Raw genomic sequence first — 20,368 nt, 5'->3', positions numbered from 1 at the left:
TTTCTTGTTGTGACTTTATGCCCTTCAGGTTCTGGGTCGTTTTCGGTGGACCGTCACCTGTAGGAAAACTCTCCCTGCTCACATGTTCGACATTGTGCAGCTTCAGAATAACTGATTACCACAGGCCTGAGATAGGACAAGGTCAGGGTCAGGTAGCATTCCAGTGGAAGAGGAAGCTGCTCTTTAACGAAAACGGAGGGTGGACTGATTGGGACTCGGAGGTCTTAGGCCACAATTTGCCAAAAAGCACAGACACACTTTTAATCATTAATAGCATATAAAAGTTGCTGCTGCTGTTTCCCTAACCCTAAACCCTTCACCCCCGCACACAGAAAATTACATTTGAATATTTCCGTCTTCAGACCTGATGTCTGTTTCATCAAATCTATGTTGCATACTGAGTTCATGTTTGTGGGTACTTGCATGTGTGCGCCTGCATGTGTGTTCAGAAAGAGACAGCATGTTATGCCACAGACACCAAGAGGCACAGCTTGGTTGCTTGGCTCTAGCGCCTCTCTATTTATGTTCATGTTTGTGTGTGTGTGTGTGTGTGTGTGTGTGTGTGTGTGTGTGTGTATGCGTGTGTGTACTTCTGTGTATCATGGTGGTGGTGATGTATCACTGCAACAAATATATCTGCGGTCCAGTGTACATGTATATTTTGGTATGTTTGCATCTCTGAACGCAATTTGATCCCTGGGTGTCTCTTTCTTTTTCTCTTGTTTGTGGTGGAAAGCCGATCCCCTTGGGTGAGTTGGCTCCAAAGTCATATGACTGAGGATATGCCAACTAAATATTCAAATGTGTGTGTGTTGAAATCACAGATTGCACTTCCCACCATTGGAGGTTGTCTGAGGGTTTTATACAAGTTGTTGTATGTATATTGAGTGCTACGAGCGGGGTTGGAAGGGTGCGGTTGTCCTTCCATCCCCAACAGGATTAAGGAGGCTGACTCACACACTGGCCACTTCCCATGTCGGTGAGGGATCAAACAGCCCCATATGTCTTGCTTCTGTGTTGTTCACACGCAGTGCATCTCTAATGTCTGTCCACCTGCCTTACAGTGATAACTCACATCCCATTACATACACTATACTGTCATTAATTGAGAATTAACAAACCCCAATTCAAACCCTCAGCAACATCAGTGATTGGCTGTGCTCGGGTGAGAGCGGGAGAGTTTGTTGACAGTTCCATTTTCTTGTTTGTCAGACGTAGACGTTTGCCCTCATTATCATTTTAGCACTGCTTGCTGGTGTTACTGGAAAACTTGTAAATGTGATCAAGAACAATCGTTCAGTGTTCTCGTTCAGTTTTTTTGTGACCTTGGGTGTGTTTTGGCACCTAATTGCTTTCATTGTACCCAGAATTCTTTGTACATTTTCCTCTTACACCGCTCCCTACTCTGCCTTCATCGCATGCATCCAAAAATCTTCCAACACACCCAGACTCATACACACAGACACAATACGAAAAACCCAATGACTCACACGCAGGACCACATTTGGAAACACAAATAGACATAAACACATTGACACATGCATATGCTCTCTACCTGTCTCTAGTAAGAACTAAAGGCTTATAACTAATCTGTGGTGCGAGGAACGCCCAAGGGTGCCATTCCTGCTTATCAGGGTCAGACCAGTTTCAATGTTGGCCAAGGCACTCATGAAACCACAGGATTTTAATCTGTAATTGTGTTCTTGGTCGTGTGATTATACCTGTCCACGAGTAAAGGTGTTTCCTTTCAAATCTATATATGGTTTTTGTTCTTTGTGCTTGTAATCGCCCGCATGCCATTCGATCGAGGGCTGCCCATTTCTTTTGCAGTTTAGGAGGCTGATGCAACCTGACTGACACTCTCTGTCTCTCTCTCTCTCTCTCTCTCTCTCTGTCTCTCTGTCTCTCTGTCTCTCTCTCTCTCTCTCTGTCTCTCTGTCTCTCTCTCACACACACACCAGAATGGATGAATCAGATTTACTTATGTTCTGTCATCATCCTAGTCAGTGTTTGTCTGACTCGCCATAAAAATCTGAAATCGACTCGCCATAATTTATGTGGTTTGGCGAGCCGGTTTCAGCTTGGATCTATTTGTAGTCATCGCATACTTCAGGAACCTTTTCCTGAATTAAAACAAATCGAGAGGGGAAAAAAAAATCATAAAACTTAAAAGTCAAGTTGTTGCTTTTTTTTCGATAAATGAGAGAGTAGTATAAAGCATGATGATATGTAAATCATTATATATATATATAGTGAGTTATAGCTTGTAGATCTGTATAGATCGTCTATTACTTTGTAAAGTTTTTCTCTCTCTGTTTCTCACAAGAATACGTCACTCTCATTTCAACATAAATATTTAATCAAAATCATCAATATCGTTCCTATTTTATATCCCGTGCTTCTTAATACCGATGCATTTTGCAACAGAGGTCCTGTTATGAATAATTATTGACTTCCTGAGTGTTGTTATGCTGCTCCATAATAGCTGTTATGGTTTTTCCCCTCACCGCAATGATCAATAATACAGTAGGGACATACTGTTTATCTAAACTAAATGGTTAAAAGCCATGTAGAATTGTTTAGGACATTTTGAGATAAGTAAATTACATTTTGCACATCCTAGTGTGTCTGATCTGAACATTTCTCTGGTCTGAAGTACCTCTGTTCACAAGTGGTTTGGATTAGCTGGGATCAACAGTTATGCACAAAGAGCTTCCACCCCAATGCCCCTTGCCCTTATTCATATGATTAAAGCCCCATGTGGCAGTGCTGCAGCTTTGCAATGAATGACATGTGGTCGCAGAGCGAGGTGACTATTGTATGCCGGTTGTATCACCAAAGCGCAGCAGTGCGGAAACAACCGGACACCAGTATAGATTTTTCCATCGCGCTATTTTAGGATGCAGACTGTGCATAGTGTATCAGTTGTGTGTCAGCATCTGTGTGCATGCATCTGCCGACTTGTTTAATGATATTCCCGCAGTTGGAGTTGCATGTTGAACTCCATTATGACAGATTCAAGCAGTGTGTAGGGTATTCCACTGCTGTCAGGTGAAAATCATATCTCTATATTTGGTGTTTTTTGTGGCCAGCTGAAGGATTACATAGCTCTTCTTAGCCAAAAAGCTTTGACCTCTGAGGGTTACAAAACCCACTCAAACTTTCTCAAAGCGCCGTTGGATGAAGTCAAACCTGCATTTCCATTGCGATAAATACGTTGCTGTTTAGCTCCGTCTGTGAGATGCAAGGTTTTCAACACACAACAGGTTTGTTTTTGTTTGTGCAAGTGCGATACAATATGAGGAACTCTAACTCAATGGATAAACAACATGCAGGGTATTTGAACTAAGCACAACAAAGGACCTTCCTGTTATGCCTCAGCTCTCTGTAATGTGGTTTATTTGTCTGTGACTCAGTCTGTCTGTGATTTTTGCTTTTTACACTCCTGTTCTTTGCCTCCCCTCCGTTTCCTCCTCTCTATTTCTGTATTTGTGAGCAACAGTGTGTTTTAAATAGAGGCACACTGAGACTGTTTTTCTTAGCCTGATACCAATATAGATATTTAGGATTCGTTATGTTAAAAAAGGACAACATATATATCAACATTTTACATTAACACTCATCCTTGACATTTGGTTAATATGGGGAAATGTATTGCGTTAGATCATTTACAGTTAAATAAACTCACCAAACAGATATAACTTACATAATACTATTTAATTTTCATATCTGGCAACAAACGGTATTGGGCTATACTGATATACTGTATCTTTGATAAGCCAGTATTAGCTGAAAGCAGCATGTAGCATTCAAGCTGTAGTTGTTACAGCTTAAAGAGCTGTGGTTCTCCACTGTTCTCTGATTTCTTCTTTATTTCTTATGGATTACTGGATACTTGTATCTCCTTAAGAGTCTAAAAGTTATTCAAATAAAACTATGAAAATAAATCCCTCTTTAGTTTAACTGGTTGCCACTGGTGGACATACGCAACGTGATGAGAGGTCTCAGGCACTTTGCTTCACTTTAACGGGTCACAAGCCAAAAAGGCTGGGAACCTATACAGTACTTTGCAGAGTGTGCTGGGTTGATGTACTGTGTGCAGTGTAATCTCTGCTTCCATGTGCCAGACTGAAGTCCAGAGGTATTTGGCTTGGCTTCAGTTTGTGTTTGATCAGGCTGTTTCTGGAATAGTGACTGACCTGTGCCGAGGTCAAATACATCTCTTTCCTCATAACATTTGCCTTTTTCCTCTCCTCCTGCCCTTCCCCCTGGTTACTGTCACATTGGTCAGCACTTTGCACAATTTCATTCCACTACATTCAAGAACTAGAAATATATCAATTTTGCTGCCCATGTATTTTAATGCATTACCAGATGATTGCAACTTAAACAACCAAAGAAGATTTTTATTTTTCTCTCCTATGCTTCAGAGGACAGAGAACTGAAAGCTCTATTTGCTTCTTGTCCTGTTTGTTGTCTGATCTCAACCTCAGTCCAAAGTTTACTCTGATACATCCTCACCAGAGTGTGAGTGTCGGCAGAGCTGTCTGAGGTTCAGAGAGGTTACCAACATTGCCAACATCCCCACAGGTAGCAGCAAGGTGTCAAATTTACTTAGATTGCAAGTATTGTTGGAAAAACCTCCTGGCACATGACAAATTACAGGACTTGGTTGTTTACCACCCATTGATCTGCCATTAAGGGGCTGGTCAATAATGCTCGTAAATGTATCTAGAGCATGATGTAACCCATCACAGTAACCCATCTGAAACAGAATGAAGGCAGATGTTGCCTGCTGGGTCAGTTGAGTCATACTTTCCCCTAACACTATCAGATACTAGCACAACAATCAGAAATTTGAGATATATCCTGTATTTGGCTTATTCCCTATTTCCTGCAAATACATGGCCAAAGTTATGTGGTGACTGTTACACAACGACTATTAACAGTGGGGTTTAATGGTAAGTTGTTTTTTAGCTGCCTAACAGGTCATCAGTAAACACCAGGCTTTAGTCTCAGTACTTTCAGTATCTTCAATAAAAGAGAACAGGGTTTCATTGTGGATATTTCATACTGGCATTGAACTGTTATTCAGAAAAAGAAAAAAGATATACTGTATATATTGAATAGGAATCATATATTTAGGCAAATGCCACAATAGGCCATACTAAAGTAAACACCAGAAGAGTTGAATGCAAAAAAGTGTGACACATACATCATTGTATGTTAAGGTTTACATGTGGGGTTTCATCTTTTACATTTGTTAAAAAGTATTTCTAAAAACTCATCCAATTACATTTACCGAGCTATCTCCATATCAACGAGCTCCAGGAACAAAATATCCCATTTAAGGCACTTTGCAGGTCGCCCATGATAAGCTCCACTCTTATCCCTGTTGATGGATTAACTAAAGGAAAAATTAAAAAATGGCTAGGGAATATATCTGGTGGATTAAGTCAATTTCAAAACTGACATTGAACCCATGTCGTGTCTGGGGAGTAAGTGTTATAAATCGAATCAGACGTGGCATAGAGAAGATGTTCAGAGGATTACACTTGTTAAAGGCAGGATGTAGCAAAGAGGTTTGACATGGTTATGACCTTAGAGAGTCAGATACCAGCAGGTACCAATCCTTCTCTATTTCTCAGAATTTAGTGCTGTGCTTTGTCTTTCTGTCATTTGGTGTGTAGTCCAACATCTCGAAGGAATACTGAATAGATAACTAGGGGATGTACTACATTTGTTTACAGGTGCATTGTCAGTATTGCTATTTCATTTATAAATATTGGTATTTAAATGCACCCCATGGGTAACATTATACCAAACTGCATACTGATGGTAGCATCTCACATTTTTCATAGTTTTAGACCAGGGCCACTGGTCTGCCAACAAGATCACATCAGACTTTCTATAGTTGTAGTTCTATGTCTTCTCCTGCAGTCCATGTCCGTATGGCCTGCTGAAGTCTGTTCCCTTGCTAACCTAATTTGTGTCCTAGTCTTCCTAGCTTTACTCTCCCTAGCTTTAGCACGTGTCCTATTTCCACCTCCTTCCTGATCTCCATCCCCATTTCCACATCTGTCTCCGCCTCATTCCTCGGCCTGATTCTCACACCTCACCTTCACGTCATTCCAAACCAGACCCTTGACCCAAGCACAGCTGATCTTCATCCCTATCATGCCTTCAGTCCTGCGCAGCCAGTGAATCCACCAAGGAGATTCTGAACCTACTGGCTCAGCATGCACTTCCCAAGTTAATTAAAGTGATCTTTCACTTTGGTGGACTTTTAGCTACACCATTTAGTGCCTCTTTATGTCAACCGCCACTGCGATCATTACAGAATCTGTGCATCATTATATTGATCTTTGAATCTTCACTCTCCATTTGCTTGCAATTCGGAGGAACCTATTTTAGTGTCAAATCCAAACATCTAATACACAAGATACAGTATTAGCTGTGCTTAAACAGGACACTACTTCTCCCAAACAAAAAGGCAACACTTCAGGTTTTAAAGTCATGTTTGGATTCAAATCTGCTAATTTTACAGCAAAGTGAACTATCACTTTAAGAGTTTGGACCAGCGGCTGAAGAGAGCCTTAATAAGATTACCCCTGCCACTTGACAGCCACAGCTTAAGAGGCACCTCGACTGACCCCTGTGCCTCCATCCAGCACAGAGTGTGCATTTGTATTTGCTTATGCGTGTCTATATTACAACAATTGTGTTTGTTAGTGGGGGAGCCTGTTTATGCCTGCATGTTTGATTTACCGTTAAAAACCAAGAGTCAGTCAAGTCATGAATATTTTGTGTGTCTGTACATCCATTTGGGGATAGAAAAACAAGCAAGACATGCCTGTACAACCTCAATCCCCTCAGGTCAGAATGCAGACAGTATATCATGCCTGTGCTATGCCAACTTTGTCTTTATCATGGAGGATTTACGCCACTCAAGAATTTAGAGCATCCACTCAACCCTTCAGCCTCTCAAAAACCCCCTGTACATCTTGTTTATCACCAGGCACTCTCTTGTTTTAGGCCCTGGTTTAGGATGAAACAGGCTATAAATTACAGGCAAGGATTCTAAACCAACAAGAAAATAATTTGTCAAACAAAAGCCCCACAGAGGCTTACAAGTCTTGCCTAATTACCACTCAGAGATGTTTTAACCATGGTGCTGGAGGCCATGCCAAGGAAACCACAGCCACAAAAAAAGCTGAGTTAACATGGCATGGGTATTGTATGCATTGATGGTGGCAGATGTGCTGTGGGTGGTTGTGTGTGCCAGATGCCACATGACTCTAAATGGAGTCTGAGGGCAGTTAGCAAGGGACAGTGAGGCACTCACAGTAAAAATTTAAGTTGGCATTAATATCATAATCAGAGGTCTGTTTATTCTCAGACAGAACCACCACCAACCCCACCATACTCTCTCAGCAGTGCTGCCTTTCTCCTTCACTCATCCCACCCTCCATCCTTTCCTTCTGGTTAGCTATTCCCAGCTCTATCCAGCCTTTGCCCCAGGACCTCAAGCCACTTTAAATTCCCGACATATTCCACTATCATGGCCCATCATCACCATCACACACTTGACCTGATCGTACATCGGTATTATAATCAGTAAACGGGGTGAAATACCTAATGACAAGTGTGTCAACAGACAGTGTTATAACTTTATCTTACTGTTTGGGATACAGGAGTTCTTGGGCACAGTTTAATAGCTCATAAATCTTTATCACAGACTTTTTCTTTGAATCCATGATTGGTTTTAAGGGCACATGTCATTCAGTATTACTTCTCCCTGTACAGGGTGCACACCTCAAACACACGTTTTTTTTTATATGCTGCCCGGTTTGTGGAAAATGTAATTGCTTGATTTGGTCATTAGATAAAAAGAATTATATACATTTGTGAATTTTGAAATTCAAATTTGGTCAGTTGGTTGAGTTTGAAATTGGACAGTACAGTTTGGTGTCTGTGGTACTCGTAAAGAATGCAGAAATGAAGGCAATACCAACAAAACACGAGAGCTAATTAAAAAATGGTATAAAACGATTTTAAAGATAGATTTGTTTTTACAAGGCATAGCATTGAAGAGTGAATACATTCATTAGCTCCTGACTAATGCACTGAAACCGTTTACTCTATTGTAGTGTTTTTTTTTCTCTTGTAAGCAATGGAGTGATATGTCTTCATTAGGATATAATGAGGCAACAACAGCTGGTCATAAACATGGAGTTTTCCAGTTGACTCTAGATAAGACAATCTGCTGATAACTTAGTAAGTAAACAATAACCAGCCTCTCTCTTGCACTCTGTCTGTCTGTCTCTTCCTCTACTTTCTCCCAGGCCTTATCTAGCGTTGAATGTTTTTCACTTTAACTCACACTGTGCTAACATGCCCACTACCCATCGCCACATAAGCCTGCTGTCACAAAACACTCTGTTTCATGTCAGGGTGCCAGCTCAGCCAACACATCTCAGCCACCTCTCCATGTCAAAGTGTGTGTGTGTGTGTGTGTGTGTATGTTTGTGTGTGAGAGACAGAGACAGAGAGATAGAGAGATTAAGAGTGATAGATAAAAAGGCGGTTCAGAGTCAGAGATTGACATAGATGTATATATGTTTCTGATTTGCACTGTTCTTCTACCTTGGATCATTTGAGAACGCCAGTTTTCCACAGGCTCATTTTACTTCATTCATTACTTCATTCATTCCATTCTCACGCCTCACCTTTGACCTCTGAATTTTCTTCCCAGAGAAAAAAATTGAAATTCCTGTGTTGATGCGTTCTTTCGTGTTGCTCTGCAAAACAGAATTGCGTCATCCTGCCAAGAAAGAAGCGAATGATCTCATACTGTAGATCTACGTACATACGTACATGTGGTATGTAGCGTTTTTTCACTTGTGTGTGTGTGTGTGTGTGTGCGTGTCCGCGCTGAAGGTAGAATTTAATCTTTGATACTGTTATCAGCTCCATGGTGCTGGAGGACTGTTTGGAAGACCCACTGCAGCTCTGACCTACTTGTGTCAGTGTATACGGGGCTGCATGTAGACTGTTTTCCATTGAGTGTGTATTGTATGTGTGTGCTTGGGATAGTGTGTGTTTGAGGAGAACTCTCTGTGGACTCGGGGAGTGTGAGAAGCTGGGTGTTTTGACAGCTTTAGAATTGTTCCAGTACAGTGCTGAGGCAGGGGGTGTGCAGGCCTGTTGGATATTTGGGTGAGCTGTAGGGGTGAGAATAGGGCCAGTGGAGGAGTGGACAGGAGGGGATGAGATGAGGGGAAGAATTTCATTCCAAAGTGCTCTACGACCATAAAATCATACCTGTTATTCATTGTTTAATACTAAATAAATGTATGATGTCTGCTAAAATCAATCCATTCGAGCCCAAAGGTAACCATAATGTAAAGTAGAGAATTTCACTGAAACACCTGTAATTCATACTTTGTATGAACAGGTGTCACATTTTAAATATGGTGTATCGTTGATTGCAAAATGAAGGCCAACCTACATGTTTGATGAAGACTGAGGGGAAGGCATTTACAGAGGTAAGATGAAAGTATTGTTAAAGGTAAAAAACGATATCCACAGGATGCCAAATTGGGATTTACTGAACTTGAACAAAATATTTTTTACCTAAATAAACAAATCCAATCCTTCAATAAAACTTGAGGAACATTGGATGGCGTTGAATATACTGCAGACTAAACTGAGTATTTGTCTAAGCAGCAGGACAATCCTTGTTGAGGTAGTTATGCCAAAGAATGATCTCAGCTCATTCTCCCAACTTTAATCTCACCAAAGTGTAAAAGCAATGGGAGTGGACTTCCCACACAGTTAATAAAAGAGCGATAAAGCTCAAAAACACAGCCACTCAGTCCTCTCTGTACTACTATAGCCGAAAAGGCCAGACATAAGCTCAGCCTGTGCTGCTTGAGAGTTCTCTCACAAGTACACCTCTCCACATTTCTGAGCCCGCTCAGTGCCAGTGCTGTTGAACCCCTGTGTTCTCCAGCAGCATTCCGGTCCATCTTTCATGCTGTTTCATTCTGGCCATGCCAGCCAGGTCAGGGGCCAGAGTTTTCTCAGGCCTTCAAGACAGCACTGGACAAATAGACATACAAAAAAGACATCTCCACTTAGTTGCACATTAAAATCTTGTTCACGTAACTGTGGTGTTGTTGCTGGTGTTATTGCATGTTGTGTGCAAGAACATACATGAAAACACAAGAGTTTGTGGAGACAGACTAAGGAGAAAAATGGTCAAGTAATAGATTTGTGGTCTTTGACTCTAAGCATATAGTGTGGCAGCCACTGTTGATCTGCACAAGGATATGTCACACAGACGAGGCTAGGGGCAGTGGCCTTGAGTGTCAACACTGACATAATGTAGCAAAGAGGGCAGCTTATACCGTCTTTGTTCCAGAGAGGTCAGTACCAAATTCTACCAGTAGATGTCCGTCTTCAGTCTTCCACAGTCACGAAAGGAAGTTGGTAAGATCAGACTGTCCTCGGGTCCCCACATGGCCAAACACTGCAAAACGTCCAACATGAATTGTAAGATAAAATGCAATCTAATACAAAATGCATTTTCTCTTCTTATCTGGAATTGCACAATGAAAGGCAGATGGACTCAGAGGAAGGTTCATGTCTTTAAAACATGCCTGGGCAAAGCCTTGAGTTGGATAATATAACATTTACAAATTGAGGTATTTTACCTCCTGGCAACATGGCGACATTCACTACTCTGATATAATTTAGCTTAACATTCCAGAAGGTAATTCCCTGACATCGAGATCTTGAAAAAAATGTGAGGGGCAAAGGGCTGGGTGTTTTCCACATCAATCCATGATCTGCCTTTTCTTTCTTGGCTCCTGTCTTTTGTAGCAATAAATAAGTGTTGCTATGTGGTATCTAGTTGCTATGAACACCCAGAATAACCACAGAAGAGAAACTCTCTCCATTGCCTATGAGTAACAACTAAACTATTGCATCATTCATCTGGATTTTAGTTTGGATAGGGAATGACTAATGTGTATGCGCAAGGATTAAAGGATAAATTAAGATAACATCAGATGGATATTTATACTTTTGCACATTTATTTTTACATATTTTGTTAAATGTTTCCCATTCTTTATAAAAAAGTGCTTTATCCCTCGTGTTTGAGTAATAATGGGAGTCATAAGGAAAGAGAGTCTCCAAGCAGCACAGTGGTGGACGTGAATGTTCCACCACCAAAAAGCAGCATGCTTTCCGGCATGTATTGAGTTAACAGGATGGAACGAGCACGCGTTCCGGGCGTATCATTCCTGTATAATTACAGGATACGATTGGCTCTTAAATCCTAATCTCTTATGAGACCTTAAGACCTCTCTTCAGCTCCAGCATCTGACACATACGGTCTTAAATACAAGTTGTTTGTAGTGTTCAGCCACTTCTGTTGGGTGATATTTATATTAAAGAAAGCAATTAGACGGCTGTTCTCTAGTCCCGAGTCACACATCAAAGTCAAAATTGGAAATGCAAGAGAAAATGTAAACGCCAGGGGTTGAATGTAATGTTGAAATGAATGCACACCCCAAATGTTTTACAATATAAAATGTCTTTACTATTAATGTCTTCTAGTCCACCCCTAAATGTCACGGACGTGCAGCTGAGGTATCTATTACAGTGGAGATGCCTTAAGGGCGTGGATTTACGCCAAATGTATATTTTTATGACAGCACTTGAACGCAGCACAAAATGAGACGCTTGAATTGTGTAGTGACGCGCAGTCGTGGAGGCGTGCCTCAACTGAAATCAGCTGGGGGAAACAACAACAGAAAAGGAGGTGGCTCAGACCAGAAACATCTTTAGGCCGGCTATGTTTACATTCCACCCTAAAAAGCGTCCGATTAAAATCACAACAGCGTTGCATCAGGTCTGCAACAGCGAGTCGATACTTATTGAGGACTGTGGGACGCTGGATTGAGAAGGCAGCGAAGGGGAAGTAAGAGGAGAGGATGTGACAGGGCACCTGCTCTGCAGACAAATGTGCTCTTATACAAACAGCGAGACCACCGCGAACACCTTTTCATTCTCCGCGCGTCTTTGTCCGGTTTGAGTGACCGGGCTGAACCACCGGCAGAGTGGCATGTGGGTCAATTCCGGAACCGTCGGAAGGTAGGGACCCCTCCTGCAGCAATACAGGGTCACATGCTCCCAATGCAATTCTTGTTGTGCACTAAGCAATCCGCACACTGCTTGTAATATCCTTTACTCTAAAGATTATTAATTCATCAGCTGTATTTAAATCAATGGTGACCTTATTGGAGACTACCTAATGGATTTTTAATCTCTATAATGCTACTGTAATAGTCTCAAAGGCTCTTATATTTTACATGTATTACATTATTTCTTTTATAATCCCACGCGTGGTGCTTCAGAGCATTTCGAATCAGTGTGGTAGTGCAGCGGATGGGTTTGGCACATTACGCAAGACTTATCAGCTCGGGATGTGGGATGATATCCACCTGCCTTTTACAACACAGATGATAACAGACACCTTACCACCGCGCTGAATGTGTGTAACCTGCATTGCGTTCCCGCACACAGGGATGCCAATACAATAGATGGCCTGCTTTGTTGAATCGGTTTCCCAAAAAAAATATGAATGAGCCAGGTGGTTATGAATGACTGTGGTGGGAGGGAGGGAGCGCGCGCACGAGGTGCTTTTCATTGATGAGTGTAGTGATGCTACGGCACAGTATTTACTGGAATAGTGGATCAAAGCTGTGACAATAGATCACGAGCAAAATCTTGCTGTTTGAGTGTGTAAGAATGCACATGCACTCGTGCACCCATGCACCCATGCACATGAATACGCGCACACACAATGATGCTGATCCTGTGGCTATGACGTCATCGGAGGAATTGCGTGCAGGTGGCTAGTGAAGAAGCCTCTCCCATTTACCTGGAAATTATATAATTCCCAGTCATCAGCAATTAATCAAATCTGCAAAGTGTGGTTCGGTAAAAAACAGTTTTGTCTTTTGGCCAATGTATCTTTCTCCTGAAAAGACGTCTATTAATGGCCACCTGTCTGTGGCTCAACTGTCTGCATTACTAAATATTACTTTCCATTCTGGTACAAATTACCAATTAGTTTTGGTTTTAGACTTTCTATTGGCCCCCTACTTCTGTTAATTTATCAATGATCGAGGCTGTCGTTATGTGTAAGGTGAGATGGATCTGGGACAGAGCTGTTTATTGTCCTGGTTAGGCACTAAGCCCAACGCGTTGACTGTGTCAACAGCTGTGAGATAACACAGTGCAGCACTGACAGACCCACATGGAAGAGTCAGCCAGCATTATATGGCTGCCTTGAATGTTCTGATCTCTGGAACAGGCTGTAGTGGAGGGTACCCGGGGGTAATAGACCTTGCAACTGCGTGTACGTAGTGTGTGTCTTCCTGGATCTGAACCCAGTATGTTATGATATGGACCGCTTTGGTGAGAAAAAAGTGCGTTTTTAACAATGTTCAGCTCTGCTAGTGGTATGTTTGTAATCTATATATTGTATAATGGTTTGCTAATTAGGGTCCAGGCTATTGAAAGGACCAGGCTTTCTTGCACATTTTTAAGGTATGTTATGTTTAAATCCCCTGTTACATTCCCAAAGGAGATTTATGGCCCGGAATGTGTCTGCCAGGCAAACTTTATCCACCTCCAGTCCAAAATTGCAACAGTGTTTGGGTCACTTTGCCTTAAAGTTACAGTAATTCCCAATTGCTTTAACTCAATTTCAGAGAAAAAACACAACGCACAGTATCAGAACATAATATGTATATCTGGAAAAATATATCATCATTGCATTTTGAAATATCAGTCGAAATGATGTTGGCAAGCATCAAACCAGAGTATGAAATAGTGAGTGAAATGATCTGTTTTGCACTTTGTATGCAAACACTGCATCTAAGGTAACAATTTAGCAAGAATGTTTTGCTCTTAAAACTTGTACTCTCAAAATGAAGTCAAAGCAGTGACAAAGTACTGTAATTGAGAGGTCATCTGTATATTTTTATCAGAAATGTCTGGAAAAGAAAAATGGGCGAGAAAGTGGGAGAGGTGATAGAAGAAAAGTCATACTGGAAGATAATAAACAGCAAAAAATGTTCTGTATTGGATCAGATACTGGAAAGAATAAGGGTGTGAAATAGAAACACGATAAAGACAAACGAGTTAAAACAGAGAGATGGAGAGAAAGAGAAGGTGTAAAATATGGACAAGGGAGGAGGAGGAGGAGGAGGAGGAGGAGGAGGGAGATGGGAGGGATAAAGGAAATTAGGGCATCAAGAGGAGCCTTCCTGTGTTTACGAAGCATTATCGCAGCAGAGAGAAGAGAGGAGGAAGGCTTTCTGCAGGCTCATGCTGCTCCCAAAGACCCTCTCATTCATAAGGATTTATGCATACATATCGCCGTCTGCCACGGTGCGCACAGTAATACCAGTGCCATCTGCAGTGGGTGAGGCAAGTGCGTGCCGGCATGCTTGCGTGTGTGCATGTCTGTGCTAGTGTGTGTGAGTCTGAGGTCTACTGTCAGCCATCAAGAGGCTCCCTTGATGGCTGACAGTAGACCTGGTCTGTAGCAGAGGCTACAGACCAGGTTATGTAACCAGTCTGTGCCAGCTGCGCCTGTGGCAGTCACTGTCTCAAACACCCACGTAACACACACGCAAACACACACACCTGAAAAGCATACCCAAGTACGAATGAGTAGACATTTTATTTCATGAGGGCATACTTTGACAAATAAATAGTGAGATTACTTTGCATACATGACTGCACATGTAGCCATAATTGTATCCAGCAATTACACATGGGCACTTTAAATATGCAGTCAAGCCTGTGATAGTGTAAACCCCATAGCTCTGTGCCAGTGCGCAAGTGTTGACCCATCTATAAAGTGGGTGGTTATTGGGGTCATTTTTTTTTTTTTGCTGGGTGGGAGGGAGCGGAGAGGCAGGCGGCTTCAGTCAGGGTGGTGAACTCTAGCCCCAAGGAAGAAGACAAAAAAGAGGCAGATGGGGGGCTGTGGAGGGCTTTGGGATGAGCGGTGGCTGCCAGTGGATTGCTAAAAGTGTTTCATAACAGAGGGGGAAGTAAACCGGGTGTGGGACGGCTGTCTGTTTAATGCTGCTCCTTGATTGCTATCCAGAAAAGTGCGAGGTCATAGATAGATGGATAGATAGATGACCTCTAAATCAAGGGGCGGAGGGAGAGAGAAAAAAACGGGGAGAGGCTAAGAAAGAGGGCGGTGGAGAGAGCTTACTAAAAGACAATGGGGGAAGTGAAGACTGGAATAACTGTGAGCTGGAGCGTTAGATTTGGAGAATGAATACAGAATAGGAAGGAGAGAGGAGGGAGCTTGTGAGTGGGTCAGAAGGTGAGGTTGAGTGGGCACAGCTGGGAACAAACCAGAGACACAGACAGACGGAAGGATAAAGGAAAGGATTTAGACAGGAAGCGTGTAAAAAAACAAACAGTAAAAGTGCCAGGAAATGTGCAGTGAAGTAGAGCTTCAAGCCATCTCCTTATGAAACCCCCTCTGGCTTTAAAGCAAAGCCATACTGAGACGCACACTATCCAAATTATGCATGAGCTTCTTTGTCTGTCTGGTCCTCCTGCACCAAACACACGAGCACACACACACACACACACACACACACTGACTCAATCCGGGACATTCCAGAGTAAAAACCAGAAGGTCGGTGCTTGAGTGTTTTAGAGTGAGTGTTTGAGACCCTGTCGCAGCGTTCCTATCACTGTGGTCTTGCCTACACCCATTCATATGTCACTACAAGAGTCAGAAATGCATGCACAAAACAACTGGGACAGAATCTCATTCTTCTTTTTCAAGCACCCATTTAATGGTTACATGCAACACTTCTTTGCCCATGCAGCCTCCTTTGGGGCCCTGCTGGGAAGATGACACTGGCTAGCAGATGAAGTCTAGACGTCTGTGTACAGTTCACTATAGGTCGTTGGCTGAAAATGAAACCTGAGCTATGCAGCTTCTCTTTCCGCTCCTCTGAGCTGCACTGCTCTGCTCTCACAGTCTCCGGCTTCAGCTCATCCCTCAGTCATGCAATTCCAAATAATTGTTGAAGTTGGTGAAAGCTCGATCACTTTCAATATATACCTGAGAGCAGGTGCATGTCTATAAAGTTCAGTGGTGTGCTAGTAAACAATTGTGTTATGTGTGTTGACTGCCGCGTGACCAGACTCTCGCTCGGAGCCCGATGCAGAGCATCAGATGGAGGATGATATCTGGGAGCCGGGGTACTCTTGATCCCCCTGGGAAACTGTCCACACCGCCACCACCAACTCCGCCTCCTGGTTACATCACTGCTCGCATCATTCCATGCCTCATAGGCCGGCCTTAAGCTCATTACCACGTGCACACACATGCACTCATGCATGCTCACATGCCTATATGCCTACTGACTTACAGACTCCTTTGGGTCACTATATGATCTCACACTGTTCTCTGGTCTCTTTTTCTCTAACTGTCTTCCGCTCTTAAAGAACCACATATTTGACGGTAGAGAGAAGCAGCAGCAGCAGGAAAAGCTGTGCTACGTTCCCCTGAGCAGCCTCGGTTATTGCTGGTCTTGCCCTTTTGATCCCAGTGGCATAACTGACTGATTCTAATGCTGGGCTGACAGTCCCTCTCTTTCTCTCTAAGACTCTAATAATCCCGCCCCTGCCTTGTTTCTCTTGCAATCCCTTTTGCTTATCTAATGTTACATTGGAAATGCTAGGAATTTACAACACTCTGCATCCTCTCATGTTGGGGATGTTACAGAACCCCTTGTGTAGTAGTTTTTTTCCTAATACAGCACGAAGAGGGCTGCTGCTATGACTATTAGGCAGATAGCTGTTAGATAAGTGCAAACGTTTTTATTGCTTCTTCTATCTCACTCCTCTACCTGTAGTACGTGTCTCAGAAGGTGTCGCAGCCAGACAGGTGGCAGGGGGAAAATGGTATTTATAGCTCCGAAAGGCACAGTTCTATCTGTTCCATATGGACCAATCGGGAAACGGCCTCTATGACGGACACTTTTCTTCAGCTCACTTAGACAAAGGTAGGCTCTCTGTGCTGTACTTTCTGGCTGACGTAATTGGGACTCCTTTTGACAGGAAAGATGCTTTTGTTGATGTTGGCAGGGTAAATCGTTGTCTGATGTCTCTGCTGGGGGAAGAAATAAGCTCTATATTTTAGCCGTGGTATTATGAATAGGTTGGAGGTCTTTGGGGACGTGGAGGGCAAGTGATGGCTGATTAACAGGGTGCACACATGGCTCGTATGTCCGATGAATAGATGCCATTTTTAGCTGTTGGTCTGAAGTGTTGCACTGGCATCCACGTCAAAGGATTAGCAAGGCCTTTATGAATGTTTCAGTTGCTCTATTTATGGGGTGGGTCTTTGATCTAGTTGCAAGTACGGATGGACTGATTATCTGATTTCAGGTCTAACTGGGTGTTTGGTTGCGTGCGTGCGTGTGTGTGTGTGTGTGTGTGTGGGGGGGGGGGGGGGGGGGGGGCTGGTTATACAATACAGCAGATTCTTCCAGAAATGTTTTAGAAACTGGGTATGAACATGTGTTTTGACATGTCAGAAATGTTTGCAAGCAGTTTATCCACAGGGGATTTTGATAAGCTTTTCACAGGGATGTGTGGTTTTAAAAGAGGAAGTCGAACTGTGTCACATAACCACCTCTGTCTTGTGCTGCGGTTCAGTGCAGAGAGGTGGTCAAACTTGCAACAAACACTATCTTTCTACTTTCCCTTCTATGTCAGCCTACAGTAAATAGGTTTGAACCCAACAGATGACGCAAAGCTCCCCCTGGGCTCCCTGAATGACCTAAAGTTATTACGAATGCCTCTGGGAGTGATTTTATTGTCTGTCTTTTGTGCTGCCAAGGTAAATGTTTCATCACTTTGCATTATGTTTTCTGTGAAGCACGCTATCAATGCATCAAAAGGGGAATGGATACAGGGAAAGACAGACAAGAAGAGAAAAGGACAGTGAGCTCATGGGAAGTCTCGCTGTCTTTCTCTCCCTCTCTCTGTGCTGTTACAGAAATAGCTCTGCGGTCCCTTCATTCCTCAGCCTGCGAACCATGTGTTCTATTGAGGAGTTTGGCAGAAGCGTCTGAACACTGGTCAGTACAGCTACGGGAGCCTTAACACAGCCTCCCTAGCCTGCACTGGGCGAGAATTAGAAGCTATATTGTCCCTGGGGCCAGTTGCTTTCATTGTCCAAATGCAGTGTCAGTCTTCCTGGGATGCATTATCAATGTGATTTTAATATCCCATGAATATTGAATTAACCTCTTTTCGTTCTCTCTCTCTCTCCTTTTGCCTTTCTCCAGGGCCCTCTCCATGGATATAGACACAGACTATGAGCGGCCCAATGTGGAAACCATTAAATGTGTGGTGGTAGGGGATAATGCAGTAGGCAAGACCAGGCTAATCTGTGCCCGGGCCTGCAATGCCACCCTCACACAGTATCAGCTGCTTGCCACCCACGTGCCAACCGTCTGGGCCATCGACCAGTACCGTGTATGCCAGGAGGTGGGCACACACGTACACCTAAACACACAGCCAAACACAGTGTGGAAAGGACCACATATAGGCCCACTCTGGAACACCGTTGGCCATGTTACTGAGGCTTATTCTGTTTATTGTTCATATGTATCACAGCTGAAAACCTCTCTCTTCAGGCCTATGAAATACAACTTGATTCTAAAGATGTTGACCATGCAGTTTGATATTGTGCATTGTTTTTTTTTTTTCCCCTTCCTGGGTGATTGCATAATCCTTCAATATCACTAAAACACAAACATCAAAATGAAGTTAAGATATGTGACTGTTCTGCAGGTGTTAGAGAGATCTCGTGATGTAGTGGATGAGGTCAGTGTGTCCCTGAGGCTGTGGGACACCTTCGGGGATCATCACAAAGACAGACGATTCGCCTATGGCAGGTGAGCGGATACATGCACAGTAACAGGCACACCTTGCAACACAATCCTTTTTCACAATTGGTGCATCCAAGACATTGCTCTGTCTTTGTCTTGTCTCTGTAGAATTTGTATGGCCTTGACACAATTTCTTTGGGCTAATATGTGAGCAAATTCTTTGCCGGGCGGTTTAGGAGAAAGAAACCTGACAGACCCGCACATAAAAATGCCCGCATAACATTTACCTCCCCAAAAGTTGTTTTTTTTGTGTGTAATCCAGCTGCCACGCTTTTTAGTTGAACTCTGCTCTCAAGCTGTTACTTCCTTCCTCCACCAGACATGATTGGATCATCGCTCTATCCTCTTACTCCCTTTCCCTTTATCAAAGCTGCTTTATTGGCATGGAATGCAAAAGTACTTATTGCCAAAGCGAAATCAGCAAATACCAATTCAAACGACGGTGACCAAACTTGACCACATGACAGTAACACAGAAAAGTGAAGATGCATTTCATACATTATTAGATGAGTTCTGTGTATATATATATATATATATATATATATATATATATATATAATTAATTAACTATGCCACATATTTATCTAAACACAATAATTTGAGGTTTTCTTTTTTCTTTTCCCACACAATGCTGAGACATTTGTTGCCATCTACTTTGCCATTTTATCTATTTTATACACATCTTTCATAATTGACTGTTTCTTACGTTCACAGCATTACTTCATAAGCCATAACCAGATACAAACATCAACACACACACACACATGCATGTACACATCACACTGTGCAATCTGTGAGTTCTCACAAGGGTGGGTGGATGCACTTCGTGTAACATGTCACCCTGTCACCTTTTGGCAAGTGTGCATGCGTGACTGCGTTTGTGCATTTGTAGGTTGGATGTAGTTCAGTTTGAGGATCAAATTCCCTCCCTTCTGTTGTGTTCTTCCACTCCCTCAGTGTCTGTACATTTGGACGTTGATCTGCCTCTGTGTGTGTCTGTTTTGGTGTGTGCGTTCGTGTCTGTCTGCATGTCCTGTATGCTTCGTCAGCCTACAGTCAGCTGATTAAGATACAGTGCCAGCTCAGCTGTTTTCCGCCTGCCTGCCTCCCTGGCGTCTGCAGCTCCAGGCTTCAACCTGCTCCTCCTCCTGCTCCTGCTCCTCCAGCCATGTTCATCCACGCTCTCTCTTCCAACCTTCCCTCAGACTCTCCTCTGCCTCACCTCCCCTCTCCCCCATCTCCCTTATTACCCTGTAACTCAACTTCCATCATTAGCCTCCTCTATACCCTTGACACTTGCTGCTCCCAAACCCTCTTCACATCTTCCTCCACTCTGTAGCCTTTT

At 42.9% G+C, this 20,368-nt stretch overlaps 1 protein-coding gene across 6 annotated transcripts in view; it reads left to right on the top strand.

Annotated features, from left to right (window-relative positions):
* rhobtb4 (Rho related BTB domain containing 4) overlaps nucleotides 1-20,368 on the top strand; it is a 39,766-nt gene that overhangs the window by 3,940 nt on the left and 15,458 nt on the right. For 2 of the 6 annotated variants that reach the window (XM_076098862.1, XM_076098863.1), the window contains 4 exons: nucleotides 16,264-17,127; nucleotides 18,126-18,207; nucleotides 18,418-18,619; nucleotides 18,926-19,029. In XM_076098862.1, the coding sequence (XP_075954977.1) occupies nucleotides 17,067-17,127; nucleotides 18,126-18,207; nucleotides 18,418-18,619; nucleotides 18,926-19,029 (449 nt within the window). In that variant the 5' untranslated portion in view covers nucleotides 16,264-17,066. Of the gene's footprint in view, nucleotides 1-11,603; nucleotides 12,164-16,263; nucleotides 17,128-18,125; nucleotides 18,208-18,417; nucleotides 18,620-18,925; nucleotides 19,030-20,368 lie in introns of those variants that run through there. The other 4 variants (XM_076098865.1, XM_076098869.1, XM_076098866.1 and 1 more) reach the window with 3 other exon arrangements.

Source organism: Anarhichas minor, unplaced genomic scaffold (genome assembly GCF_050575085.1).
Source record: "Anarhichas minor isolate MPS153535 unplaced genomic scaffold, ASM5057508v1 ptg000025l, whole genome shotgun sequence".
NCBI lineage: Eukaryota > Metazoa > Chordata > Actinopteri > Perciformes > Anarhichadidae > Anarhichas > Anarhichas minor.
This window is presented reverse-complemented; position numbering and strand designations above follow the sequence as displayed.